Source organism: Camelus ferus, chromosome 6, assembly GCF_009834535.1.
Source record: "Camelus ferus isolate YT-003-E chromosome 6, BCGSAC_Cfer_1.0, whole genome shotgun sequence".
Lineage (NCBI taxonomy): Eukaryota > Metazoa > Chordata > Mammalia > Artiodactyla > Camelidae > Camelus > Camelus ferus.
In genome coordinates this window covers 28632757-28646542 of record NC_045701.1, presented here as the reverse complement: position 1 = coordinate 28646542, position 13786 = coordinate 28632757, and the positions used below count along the sequence as shown (strand labels likewise).

General features: G+C 50.2%; 1 protein-coding gene across 12 annotated transcripts in view; it reads right to left on the bottom strand.

Moving 5' to 3' along the window:
• The window catches only part of RYR3 (ryanodine receptor 3), a 499181-nt gene that overhangs the window by 166026 nt on the left and 319369 nt on the right, over positions 1–13786 (bottom strand). For 9 of the 12 annotated variants that reach the window (XM_032481566.1, XM_032481567.1, XM_032481577.1 and 6 more), the window contains 5 exons: positions 13372–13535; positions 10448–10613; positions 3908–3994; positions 2285–2511; positions 98–905 (listed from right to left, as the gene is read on the bottom strand). In XM_032481566.1, coding sequence (XP_032337457.1) covers positions 98–905; positions 2285–2511; positions 3908–3994; positions 10448–10613; positions 13372–13535 — 1452 coding nt within the window. The remainder of the gene's footprint in view (positions 1–97; positions 906–2284; positions 2512–3907; positions 3995–10447; positions 10614–13371; positions 13536–13786) is intronic. The other 3 variants (XM_032481570.1, XM_032481572.1, XM_032481576.1) reach the window with 1 other exon arrangement.

The following is a 13786-nucleotide window of genomic DNA, read 5'->3' as shown; positions in this document are numbered from 1 at the left end:
CTGAGCACTCCACGTTTAGGCCAGTGTCCACAGTCCCAGCCTCACTGCCAGGCTGCGCTGTCTCCCTCCCCAGCTCTTCCCAAGGCCAGGAAGTTACCTGCAGCTTGACAGACTCCGGTAACCGGGTCTGCAGCAAGCCTTTGACGGGAGCCTCCTTGCCGGCCTCCTTGCTGGCCTTTTCCCCAGCCTCCACAGCCTTCTCCTCCACCTGGGTCACCTCCTCCTTCTCTGCCCCCTCCTCCATCTCTGCACTGTGTTCCCCAAACACAGAGGGGTCGATGAGGAGGAGGATCTGCCGAACGTCTTCATCGTCAAATACCCCCATGACCAACAGAGTTCCAATGAGTTTCAGCACGGGCACAAACTGGAACTCCACAGACCCGCCGACGGGGTCCCGGATGTGAGCCCCGCTGCACTGCACGGCCTCCGTCAGCATGCTCAGCGCCTTCGTCTTGAGGAGCTCCAAGGGGATCTCAGGGCTCTGCTTCTGGTGCTCCTCGCTGGTCACGACGAAACAAGGGGTGGAGAACCTGAACCCTGGCTTGAGGCACGTTCTTGGGCCCACCCCAGGGAGCCCATGCCTCTTGGACGCGTCGGGGTACAGGCGGATTTTCCGGGTGGTGCCGGTGATGGGGATGATGTACTCATTCTTCATCATCAGCTTCCTCTCCTTCGCGCTGGCCAGGTGGATGCTGATGAGCAGGTCATAGAAGCCAGAGCGCAGGAGGCCGGGGAGGTACTTGTTGTCAATGGCGTAGAAGAGCTGGGAGAGGTCCACGTGGCTGCACAGGGCGTAGGCCACCCGGCTGTTTCCCAGGGCACACACGGCGCTGTAGAGTCTCAGCGTGTGGTAGTGGAACTGCATCAGGTCCTCCTGCTCACACAGCTCCAGGATGTCCACACACCTGAGGGCGGGACAAGCCAGGGAGAAAAACGGGCCGGAATTCAGCAGAGTGCGTGCTCTCTGAATCCCCAGGGATTGCACCCGACCCAGTGAAGGCGGAGGGGCTGGGAGCCTGGAGGAGTCTCTGTCCCACCTTCCCTGACAGGTTATCATTCCTCTCCCAGTTCTCGTCCGTATCTCAGCTCCTGATCATCCACCACTTCTAACTACAAGGGTCTCAAAAGTCTGTAAGACTTGAAAGACACAAGCTTATCAAAAATGAAAGTCCTTATTATTAGGGAAAAAAACAAATCTTAAAACTGAAAACATTCGGGGACGTGACAGAGGTGACTTGGTCCTCTTCTTTCTAGACTCAGGGGATCCTCGTTTCCTGAGGTAAGCGCGCCTCAGAAGACACAGCAGGAGCCCTCCCCCAGTCTTCCCTCTGCAGCGTCCGCATCATCTCCACTCTGCCATCAGCTACGGGGCTTTTCCTCTCCTGGAAACACACACACCCCTGCACTCCTGTCCAGAGAGGGGACGCTTCCCAATCTGAGATGGGCTGGCATCCCTTTATCCATCCTGACTTTACAGATCTATCTGCCTGTGTATTACTCCCTTGTTTGCAGGGGCCCAGGGCGTGGCCTCACATCTTTGCTTAGGTTTTCCACTTTGTCTTACTCCTCACTGTGGCTCACTTCCTCCTCCGGCAGCTGCAGAGGATCCAGCGGAATACCTAAACGGGAGCTACGTGGGTGACAAATGCCTCCATCCTCTAGAATGTTAAATTTTTAGTCCAAGGGGTAACAACATCCATAAAACAAAACTTATGTAATTCTTACTAGGTACAGAAGCTGAACTAGATTTTATCAACATGATTTCTTTTTTTCCCCCTCCTCCCAGCAGTGCTCTGGGTGGCACTTATCTCATGGTACTGAGGAGGAGACTGAGGCCTGGAGTGCACGACTAATTCACTCAAGGCCACACAGCCAGAATGTGATCGTGCTGGAACTGAATGGTGGCATCCAAGAGGGCTTCCTAACAAGGTGGGACCAGAAGCCTGATTTGTGGTTCTCCAAGCAAGCTAGGCACGCCTCATTCTTCCCCTTCTCGCCATCAATAACACATATTGCTGGGTCTCACTACGGTTTTTGACGAAAGGCATGGAAACGTTCCTGAGTGCAGGCACTTGGAGCTACAGGAAAGGCCCCGTGGCAGGCACGTCATTGTGAACACCCCGCTGTTTCTGAGCGAATAGCGAAAGTAGGGAAAGGGAAGAAGAGAAACCGAGCCCTGGGTGAAATGAGCCGTCATCTCGGGCCCTTGGTCAACGAGGATGCTCCTCCCTGCCTTCCGGCTGGCCGGGCCCCACCTCCCCACGTCCACGGGCCCCTCCACTACCTGTTCTCCTCCGGGATGTGGAGCGCCATCATCTGCAGGGGCTCCAGGCACTGCACCACCCAGCCGTGGCGCTCGCTCACCCGCTCCGTCTCCACCTTCAGGAAGCTGTTGGGCATGCGGCTCCAGAGCACGGGCTGGATGGTTTGGACGTCCAGCCGGGGAGGGCACTGTGGGACTGGGTTCTTCTCTTCACTCTTAAATATGGCCGCAGACAGGGGCATCGCGTTCTGGGGCAAGGCAGAGAGGCATGAGAGAGGAGGACACACGGGCAACACAGAGCTCCTCAGTGGCTGGATAATGCACCTGGACTGTCGCGACCAACAGGATTGGTACATGTCAAAGAGAGACAATGTATCTAGGCGTGATACAAAAGAACAAATCTGACTCCTTCTTAGATCTTCCTTTGGCTTTAACCCTGTGCTCTGTTTCTTGCTGGCTCTGCGCCTTTTGTAAAAGAGTGTTGCCTACAGCCTGAAATATACAGGAGGGCCTGTTCGCAAGGCGCTGACTTTTAAGAGCATTAACACTTTTCCATTCATATAAAGATAAAAAGTTGCAGAACAGAAAATAGCATTTGTTTTGTTGGAAGTTTACAGGGACACCAGGACCTGACCCACAGGGACAGCTGCAAGAACAAAGGAATCAGACACCAAGAAGTTGGCAACAACCAACCACCACTCCCCCCTTAGTATAAAAGGAGCCTGAATTCTTGAAAACTGAGTAAAAAGATTAAAAAAAAAAAACTTGAAGGCTAGGACTTTCATAATGTATGAGGTACACACTAGTGTGGTGTTCATGGCCGGGAAAAAACAGACCTATTATTTGGTTAGAATTGTTGGTCAACAAACCTCTTTCTCTCTCTATAGTTGTCTTTCACTTTTAACAGAACTCCGTTCTTCTAAATTTTCAAATATTAAAATATAATAAACAGGCAGCTGTACCCACTGCTCAAACCTTTCACTAATAAACCAAATGAAATACTGCAATGAAAGTTGAGTTCTCCTACCATCCATCATCCCTCATTTCCCTGACATCCCCCCTCTTCCCAGAGCCAGCCATTATCAGGCATTTAGTGAGCTTTTTTCTACTACATAGTTTTATATTTTTATTACATATAAAATACGTGTTGTATATCTGTAGTTTTGTGAGATTAAAGATTTATATGTGTTTAAAAAAGAAAAAAGGAGCCTGAATTCTAACTTGGGGAAGGTGGTTCGCTAGGACGTTAGTCTGCCATTTTCTTGGCCTGCTGTCTTTCTGAATAAAGTCGTTACTTGTCCCAACACCTCGTCTCCCAATTTACTGGCCTGCTGTGTAGCGAGCAGAACGAGTTTGGGCTCGGTAACACAGGGACCAACGAGGGCTTTGCCAGCATTAGTTAAGACCTTGTGTAACGGGTTTACACGAGCATTCTTTCCCTCAGCACCAGGAGAAGTGGGAGCAGGGGAAAGCGGGAACCTATGTCCTGTCGTGTGAGTTTCACGGGCAAGTGGAGGGGTCCCGGGGGCATACGAGAAGCAAGAAGTGACAGATTCCCTGTGTTCTCGGGCCTGAGCTTTTCCCTGCAAGTGGTTAGGGCACCTTCTCACGTCATAGCCATTAGACGAGGGGACAGATAAATACCTTCAGGTTCCCAAGTTCAAACTGAAACAAAGAGGTGCTTGTAGGTTGCAGGAAGACCGCTGGAAACACTTTGGTATTGGGCTCCACCTGGAAACCAAAACAAATGGAGAGGTTTGCTCAGCATTATAAAGTCATAGGAGGTGAAATCAGGGGTGTTTTAATCAATGCCCTCACTCTAACTCGAGCTGAAAGAGGACAGTTAACCGGCTGGTCACTGTCCACTGCTCAGAAATTCCCAGGGACCTGGTGCCTGCTGGTAGATGCCATCACTGCTCACTACCTTAAACACTCCTCTTCCTCTCTCTCCACACGGGACTGAACCACCTTGTGTCATTTCATTTTCTCTCTCAGGTAACTGAAGCCAGCAGCCTCCTCTGGTGGGAGCTACCAACTTGCCATCACAGGCAATGACTGCTCTGGTCACAGAATAACGTGAGATGCTGGCTCTTCACACAGCATGGAGACCCCTGGCCACGGGCAGCTCCGTCATCACTCCTACCCATGGAAGGTGACAACTGAAGGCAGTGCAGTGACTTCACTACTATTTCTGAAGGCACATGGACATTGGTCAGGTGAGCCCGGGGACTGACAGCAGGGCTTCTCAGCCTTGATACAGCTGGTGTTGGGGCCAGGTAAGTGTGGGGGGGCTGTCTTGTGCACTGGGGACAATTAGTAGCATCGCTGGCCTCTGCGTACTAAGACGTCCATCGTACTCCCCACCCCCACCACAATCGTGACAACCCAAAACGTCTCCAGAGGTTGCCAAATGTCCCTCGAAGGGAGAAGTGCTCCCACTCGAGAGCCCACTTTGCAGGCAGGGACCATGGGGTACTTCCCCAGGGTAACCTGAGGAGGCTGCCCTGCAGCGCCTGTCTCCTGCAAAACCTCTCCTTCTCACCTGGTTCCCCTGGACTTCTCTTCACCCTTTCCTCCCTCTTCGTGATTCTAGTTCTTACATTAAATGGTGCTGAATTCACCAGCTGTCTTTCAGCTGCCATTTAGATGAGGCACGTGGATCTGTGTATTTGTGACACCAGGAGCTCTACCTGTTACTTGCTCACTTTGATGGAGGGCTTTGATCAGACTTGGAGGACCATAGAAGAAGAAATGGGACTCTGATTCCACCAACTGAAGCCCTTTGCCTTTAAGCAAATTTAGACATTAGGACATTCTCACGACTCTCCCAACGCGTCAGATTCGGGGATGCTGGGCACTGTGAACATACAGCCCAAGCGTCCCCCAGTGAGTGACCTCATGTACAATCCCCTCTCCTAGAAACTGACTTGTTTCTAGAAAACAGAATAAGGCAAAAGTGAAAGAACTGTCACTCCCTTGGTTAGGTTGCATCATGTAAGACTCCTTCACAGCAGACTGGAGAGGAAGCTTCTCCAGCTGACCCCAGAGACAGAAACTGCTGTGTTGGGCGAGAGCCACGTGACAAGGGGTCCAGGGTCTCATGGGGCTGAGAGTGGTCGGCCCCCGGCTGCAGCCAACAAGAAATGGAGCCCCAGTTCTACAACTGCAAGAAACTGGATTCTGCTGATAACCACAGGAGCTCCTCGTGGGAAGGGACCCTGCGCTTCAGAACAGAATGCAGCCTGGCTGACACCTTGACTATAGCCTTATGAAATCCTGAGCAGGGGACTGAGCTAAGCTGGGCCCTGACTTCTGGCCCTTGGACACCGTGGGACAGTAAACGTATGACGTTTTCAGTCACTGAGTTTGTGGTGATTTGTTACGAGGCAACAGAAAAGGAATACAGTGATTTTCCTTTTGGTTAGGATATGTGTTACAGGCTGCTTTTAAACAATGAACTTCCCCAGTGCATCTAAACATAAGGTTTATAAACGCACCTTTTAATGGCTGGAAGTGCCATAAAAGACTGTGTTGTCCAGTGCTGTCATCTGCTCACGGTGAAGAGGGCAGATTGGTTAAGCCCCGGACTTGTGGTCGGCAGATGTCATTCCAGCACACTGCAGTGCGCACACGCGTCCCACGTGAACATTTGCTTTACACCAGGTACGTCAGGTACCCACGGATGATATGAAAGGATGCTACCCCGAAGACCAACATAACATGTAGGGACGGACTGCTAGAACTGCCCGGCTGTGTCTGAAATAAACTTTGCTGAGGACATTCAACAATTATTCACTGCCTGTCATGCACCTGCTTTGTGCCAGGCTCTGGGTATGCCATGGTGAGAGACACAAAGGGAAATTCTGATTTGTGTAACTTCGGCCATAAGGCAAGAGTCGTCCCTGGGCTGGCCCTTGATTTCTCAAAGGCCCAACATGGGACATCTAGAACAATGTGTGAACCTCGTGCCACTGCAACCCGAGGCCAACAGAGGTCTGGAGGCTGAGAAAACTTCACTTGGACCAGCAAGAAGCCCTCGAGTCTGCGCTCACAGGGAGAGAGAACTGCATTCAGCCGGAGGCTTCCGACACTGAGCCAAATCAGCTGAAGAGGGTGGCGTGTTTATAGATTCCTCAGGACTGGTCCCTGCAAACTTCACAAGCTACCCAGTCAAACGCCAGGGCCCTCCTCAAGCCTCCCTGCAGAGAGGAGGTCTTTGAAAGCATTTAGGATGGACACCCTGGGACAGGTTTATTTCTACCGTGCAGAGTACACTTCCACCATGGTAAACAATGGAAATTTCTCTTCAGTCACCAAAATAACAAGAAAACACAAGTGTGAGCTCCTGATGGGCGTACTCAGGAGAGAAACAGAACGGGTGGTGTGGTAAGCGGAATCCTAGACTGCCCTCCTGACCCTGGGCTTGGTCCTGGGACCGTGTACGTCACAGGGCAAGAGGCATTCTGCAGATGTCAGGAAGGCTACTTACCAGCTGACCTTCCGACAGAACACGCTTGTGGCCTAATCCAACTGCATGAGCCCTTAAAACGCAGGAGTTTCCTCCTGCCGGGGGCAGAAGGGCAAGTCAGAGAGGGTCAAAGCACGAGAAGAACCGGACGTGCCCTTGTGGGCTTTGAGGGTGGAAGGGGCCTCGTGAGAAGGAATGTGGGCATTCCCCAGAGCCAGGCAGCGAGAAAACGGGGCGCCCAGAGCCGCAGCCCACAACGCCAGCTGGGTCCTGCCGACAGTGTGAGTGAGCTTGGAGGGGATTCCTCCCAGAGCCTCCCAACAGAGCCAGCTCAGCCCAGTCGACACCTTGATTTTGGCCTTGTGAGAACCTGGACAGAGAACCTGGCCACATCTAGAGAAACTGTGAAGTGACACACGGATGCTGCTTTTGGCTGCTAATTTCATGGTAACTTGTCAGGCAGCAACTAAAAAATGAATACAGTGGCTTCCCAGCTGACTTGGTCAGTTTGACAACAAATACTTAGGAGTACGAGGTGCTAGGTGCTGTTTCGTGCACAGGGGAGGCAGCAGCGAACAAGAGAGAGGGGAGACGGTCTCTGCCCTCAAGGAGCTCACATTCTAGATGGGGAGTGTGCATTCTAACGGAGTAAGCAGCGAGCCCAGATTGGAGGCTGCCATGAAATGCATGGCCTTTCTTCCCTTTGTGTTTAAGGTACCTTTTATCACTGGCTGATCTATTTTGTCTTTGCAATAATAGACATTCTCTGTCTAGTCACATGTGAAGGTCGGGGCATAGGAACTAGCCTGAATTGAAAAGCAGCCCCTCTTGGAAATACTGAATCTTCTAGCTGGTTCTGTTCTCAGAGCCATGTGGACGGAGGGTGGGTGGGAGGGGCAGGCACTGAGGAGTATCTCTTGAACATACATTTCCTCTCTCATTTCTCCCATGATTACATTAAGTGAGACAGAAAAAGCTTTTCCAATTGCGTAGCAGTATTTAATGGGGAGGCTTGGAAACATTGTCTGAGAGAATCCTTCTCTCATTATTTTGGTTACTGGTCCTTTCCAAATAGAAAGCCAGTGTATAAATATTGCTGCCCTGCTCCTCCCGAGATAACTGAAAAATGAAAATGGCTACAGCCGCAGAATAACAATCATCCCACTGCCAGGAGACCAGACGCACAGCTGGACACGTTACTGTCTCGCGGGGAATGAGCAGTGGGTGGCTGCGGGGGAGCCTCCCCAGGGTCCCTGCGCAGAGTCCGGACATCCGTTCCCACCTTGGGGTGGGAAGGGATTGGAACCACTGAGCAGAGCCATCAGGATTTACATGCATGGAGGCACGGCAGGCATCTTGCGGGGAGCGAGGCCAGGGCTAACGTGCAGCTCAGAGAAGACAAATGACCAGCCCGGCACCATCCAGGAACCGCTGTGAAAGACGGGGTACAAATGGCACGGTATCCTGGTCTTTGTTGTGCCATCTCACTCTCACCATCATGGGCTCTTTCCTGAAGTGGGTGAATCACTGCTGCTGCAAACACCATAGGTTGTTTATTTACTTACTTATTTAGGTACCTTAAAAGTGGTTTTTTTTTTTTTGGAGCTCTCTGCAGCTCAGGGAGGACCCCTTAGTCAAACTCATTTCAAAAGTTAATGGGAAAAAGCTAATGGATTCTGAAGGACAGCAGTAATGTCTATAAGCACCCCCTCAGGGGACTGGGGCAGGGGAGGGGAGGTGGACTCCTGGGAAAGTACTGGAAAAATTACTGCCTTACTTTCTGCTTCAAAGCTTGGTTTTGCAAAGGCTCCTTTCTGGGAGTGGCTGGTTGGGTCCCAGCTGATGACGCCACTTCTTCCCAGGGGAGGAGGGGAAGGTGCAGAGGGCTACCCACTGCAGGAGGGGCTGGACAGGGCTTGGGGGGCGGCTCTTTGCAGGAAACTGCCCTCCCCAGGAAACCCCGTTTGCCTTGTCCCTTTAGCAACATTATAACTAACTTTTAAACCAGGCACTGCCCCCTCCCCCTACTTTTCAAGTCTTCTGATCACACAACGGAGTGCCTAATCTATTGGTTTTCTCCATAGATCACAGAAGTGGGAATGGAGAATAACGAACAGATGACCAGATCTCTTCCCTAGCTCCCCATCAGTACTCTCGTGGACAAACTGTGAACAATACAGCATCTGGAGAGATCATGAGAAGCCCACAAACCCGCACACAGTGGGGGATGGTAATGACTGACCCCTCATCTCAATGATCAACTGTGATTACTTCCCCTTCTCCCTTTAAAACTGTCATGGCTGAGCAGAACCTTCGGAGACGGTCTCTGGGAGACACTGAGGCCACCATCTCCCCAGACTGCCGGCATTCTGATTAAAAGCAACTTTCCTTTCTATCTGCATTTATCTCTCTCACGTGTTGATTTTTGAGTTCAGGAAAAGGCTTCCATGCCAGCAGGCCGTCCTTGGCCCCCAGGAAGGGTTCTGTCCATCTGTTTTCGGTCACCAACTATTTCAGGTTTGGGGCAGCTACCTTCTCTCCTCTGCATACCCCCAGCTCTCCATTCACAGGCCAAATGACTGCCAAGGGGCTTTTCTGGGCTTCACCCATTTACCAAGTAGCAGAATGCTCTGTATCTGCTGTAGTCAGCTAAGCCTGCCACGGTCCTGGTCAGGGCCCTTCAGGAGCAACTCGTTTCTTACCAATACCCCCTTTCTAAATCTGTGACCATGCACCGTCACCCATTCTATTCTGAGCATCGTTCCTCAAACACACCTTATGCCCCACCACCCCTGCCCCATTACACTTCTTGTGCCATTCTTTCCACCTACACACTCTGCTCTCTCCACCCAGAATTCTTTTTTTGTTTCAAAATTAAGATCTCTCTGTAATAAACATTTCTTTGATTACTCTCAATAGGCGCAGGACGTTATTCTCTAAACCCAGATAACATTCTAGCCACATGTATAAGAGGCTCTCCATTCTCTATGTCAAGAAGGTTTAATACAGAAATTTACTCCCTAACTTAGTCTTTTCCATGGTATGCCCTGTAGAACTCCAGGCTTATAGAATACTACTAGTTGTTGAAGTTTAAAAAAAAAAAAGCCTTTTCTTGGTTAACTAATATGAGAAATGCTTGGCTAGGTTTCATTCTGAAGCATTTCTGAAAGGTTTCCTGTACTCATGCTCACTGCAAACCTTCCAAAGGAGGTTACAGTATGTAGTACTTTCCAAGCTTACTTGGCCATCAAAGATGAAAATCCGGCTGAAAGGAGATCAGGCTTCTTGTGGTTAATGACAGGTAAACCTATGTGTGTGTAACTGATGGCTTCCCCGAGTAGTTCTATCGAAGTTCACAGTCAATGAAAGACAGAAATACATTATTTATGTAAATACATTTTTAAAGGACCCTGTAAAAAATCCGTACTGAACGAGAATAACCTCTTTGCAAAGGGAACACTAGCTGGCAAGTTAATCAGTTTTTATAGGTGTATGTTTTGAACACAGGAGTTTCCTCAAGTGAGATTTTTTCCCCCCTCTGAATAAAATGAAGTCACTTTGCTCTTGCTTGTAGTCCTAGATGGCTCTGGACCACATGGGTGCATTAACTCTACACACAGAGGTGGGGATGCCAATTATGGAGAAGACTGAGGAGCAGAGTCCTGAGCACCCAGGCTGGGAATGCCGCTGCTTTGGCTCCAGAAGCCACCCCCTACCTGGTAGCAGGTGCCGAGTTCCCTCCCATTGGCCGAGAAGGACAACATGCCCATGGCCAGGTCCACGAGGCAGCCGATCTCCAGGTCCACGTTGCTGCGACTCGCCCTTTGGGATGTGGCCACAACGTCCCCACCCCAGACCATGTAGCAGTTGCTGCGCTTCACACTGCAAGCCAAAGGGAGGGAAGGGCTCAGAACCAGACAGCAGCAGTTCGCACTCGAGACTCAGGAACGAAAGGCCCCCAGAGCTTCCAAGGAAGCTTTCCAATCAGCCCCCAGGAATTCTTTTCCTAAAATAAAATCATTCAGCTTCAACCCAGTTCCCTTGGGCATGAAACACTCTGTGTAGGAACGTGGCGGTCGATCTGCTTCAAAAAGCAGTGTCAGGTGACTTGTTTCCCGCCTCGCTGTCAATTTGCCTTTCTGAAGCAGATAATGGTGAGGTAGTATTCCCACCGTAGAGGTGGGAAATAAAGGCACAGAGAGGATGACCGCCACAGCTGGGCTACAGAGGGATCTGGCCTAAGAGGAGGAACCAAAATCTGTGTCGAGTCCCAGGCCAGTGTCAGGGCAAAAGGCTCTGAGACAGCTGAGAACTCAGGTCTGCATTCCCTAGGATGGCAGGCCTAGGCCGGGAGGATGTGCCAGGTAGACAGTTTGTCTCTGATGTCCTCCCACCTCCTCATGTGTACCACCCCGCCCTCTCAGCTCCGGGGTCCTGCCCTTGCACTCTTCACCACCTACCGACCTCCAGAATGGAAACTCCATCTTAGGCATTTAAGATTTAAAAGCCAACTACAATAAGCAAAATGCCTTTAAAGCAACAAAACCTGATTGATTTCCTAATGGTAAGTTTTCAAACCCTGGTGGCTTTGGAGGAGCGGCACGGGGGTTCCCAGAGCCCCTCATGATGGCTGCGGGCAAAAGGCAGCCAGTCGGTCTCCTCATGAGCCCAGTTCTGGTGCTGCTCCTCTGAGGGACCCGATCTGTTGAAGTAGCATCAGGTGAACTGTCTCAGGCAAAAAGAGACAGCCGCTCTGCACCTGATGCTAGAGCAGCCCTTTAATCTTAAGGTTAATCTGATTTGGCCTTAGAAAGCCAAGAGTTTCGCTAGAACTCTCCCAGGTTCTTTCCAGTTTGAAAAGTCTGTCACTTTTCCAGACAACTGCAAATCTCCTTTGGAAGTACTGCTTCACCTCCTACCCCCTCCCTCCTCCTCTTCTGAGGCATCAGTCGGGCTGGTTTCTCAGTGTGATGCCCTCAGGCAGGGCCAGTGCAAATTGTTCCTTCCAAAGAGTCAGAGCCATTGCTAGGTTTCCAGTAAGGTTAAACCGCAGCCATCCTATTACTGCTTTTCAGTGGTCAGGGCACCAAGTACATTGATGACTGCAGAATTCAATTAATAATGAACTGAAGCTGAGGGAGTATGAAATGCCACACTTCAGTCATATTTTAAAGGGCCCAGATTTGTAATGCCTGAACACATCTGAAAATTCATCCTGTATTTATATTTCTTATCACACAAGGCAAAGAACCAAGAACTATTGAGCACCTACTAGGTCTTATTCTAGGTGCCAATGTGTCAGTGAATTTCTGTGATGAATGTGGTCACCAAGGATCAGATAAATCAAATAATCTTGTCTGGCATGGCAGAGCCAGCAAAATGGAACAACAGACCCGACCGGGATGGGAACGTCTCCTTTGTGTTCTTTTGGCTGAAGAGCAGTCTGGGTTGGTCAGCTGCTGCCATGTACTTTCCTTTCTAACTAAGCCAGGTGTTGCTTCTGGTTACAGCATCTACTCCAGGTCTCATAACATAATGGACATTCAGGAATGGTGGTAACAGTCATGTTTATTGGGTGCTTGGGTCGAAGTACCATTCTACACATTCTTCTACGTATCATCTCATTTCATCCGCACAATACTATGTGAGATTGGAATCCTAATTCTCATTTTGCATTTGAGGAAATTTAGACCGAGGGAGGTTAAGTGACTGCTCCAAAGTCACGCCTCTAGTAAATACTGGAACCCAGTTTAAAACCCAGGAAAGTCTGTGCTCTTAACCACCTGCCCACAGTGGTCCTTAGGGACATAGCAGTTGTGCCTGACCTCTGAACACTAGTCTATGATGAGCCAGGAGCACCTAATAAGCACTGATTGCAAAACATTCCTGACTTTGTAGGGATGAAGGCCAGCACAAGAACCAACTTATTACATTTCTATACAAGCCTGTACGGGAAAAGACTCTATGAAATCTCACTTAGGTGGAAATAAGGCATGGTCTGCTGGGTCACCTCTGGGGCATCGCTGGCCAAGGGTCCTTTCTCTGGTGGTACCCGTGGACCAGTGGGAAGGTATGGGTGTGCCTAAAACATATTTTCCCTTAGGATCCCTAATTTTTAGTCAGTGGTTATTATTCATGAATTTTCTAAGTCTCTTTTATGTTCTTTATACTTCCAGCATTACGAACTCTTGGGAGGACGAGTTCTGGGTTGATCAGTTGCTGTGTGATGCGGTACATCTTTTTATTTCTTTGGAATTGACTTCTCTCAAGCACCTGTGGATTTCTCTCTGTCTTGCTCTGACATTGTAGAAATTGGGGCTTGCCCAGAAATCACAGAGAAGAGTCTGAGAGGCAGTCCAGACTTCCCAATTGTCCATCTGTATCTCCTATCCCTGGGTCATGTCTTATATACATGATGAAGTTGTCCTTTATTTTGGTTAGTAACACTCCTCCCATCATCTACCCTCTCCGCCCGCTCCCCCCCACCCCCAATTTACTTAAGGGTTTTAAGCCATTTTCTCATTATAATAGAGGCTGGACTATTTCCTTGTTTGAAGTGTGAGGGGGAAGGGAAAAAGACTGCTGGGGACGGGAGTGAGGAACCTGATGGCCAACCCTGCCCCCTTGAGAGCCCCCTTACCTTTCATGGACTCGGCCTCTTTCATCCCCCAGAGTAACAGTCACGGTACAGTTTTTACTCAGGTCGAACTTCTCACTATACAAGTGATAGTCCGGAGTCACCCATCCGACCCAGACGCAGGAAGGGTCCTGCCCAGCAAAGATGCGGATTGCATAGTAGCACTGCTGCAGAGAGACCACAGCGGGAGTGAGTGACCTCCCCCCCCAGCTGGGGGGAGCGGGCTCAAGAGGAGGAAATAGTGCAGGAGCTCACCTGGCCTCCTTTTCTTAAAAAGCACACACTGCTCTGGAGGTGTCCTGCACTGAATGCTAGACCGGGGGAAGGGCTGACGAGAGAAGCTGGCTTCCTTATTTCTCCCTTTTCTGTGTGCTTCAGCACCTAAACAATCAGGTGTCTCATCTACCACCCTCTGCCC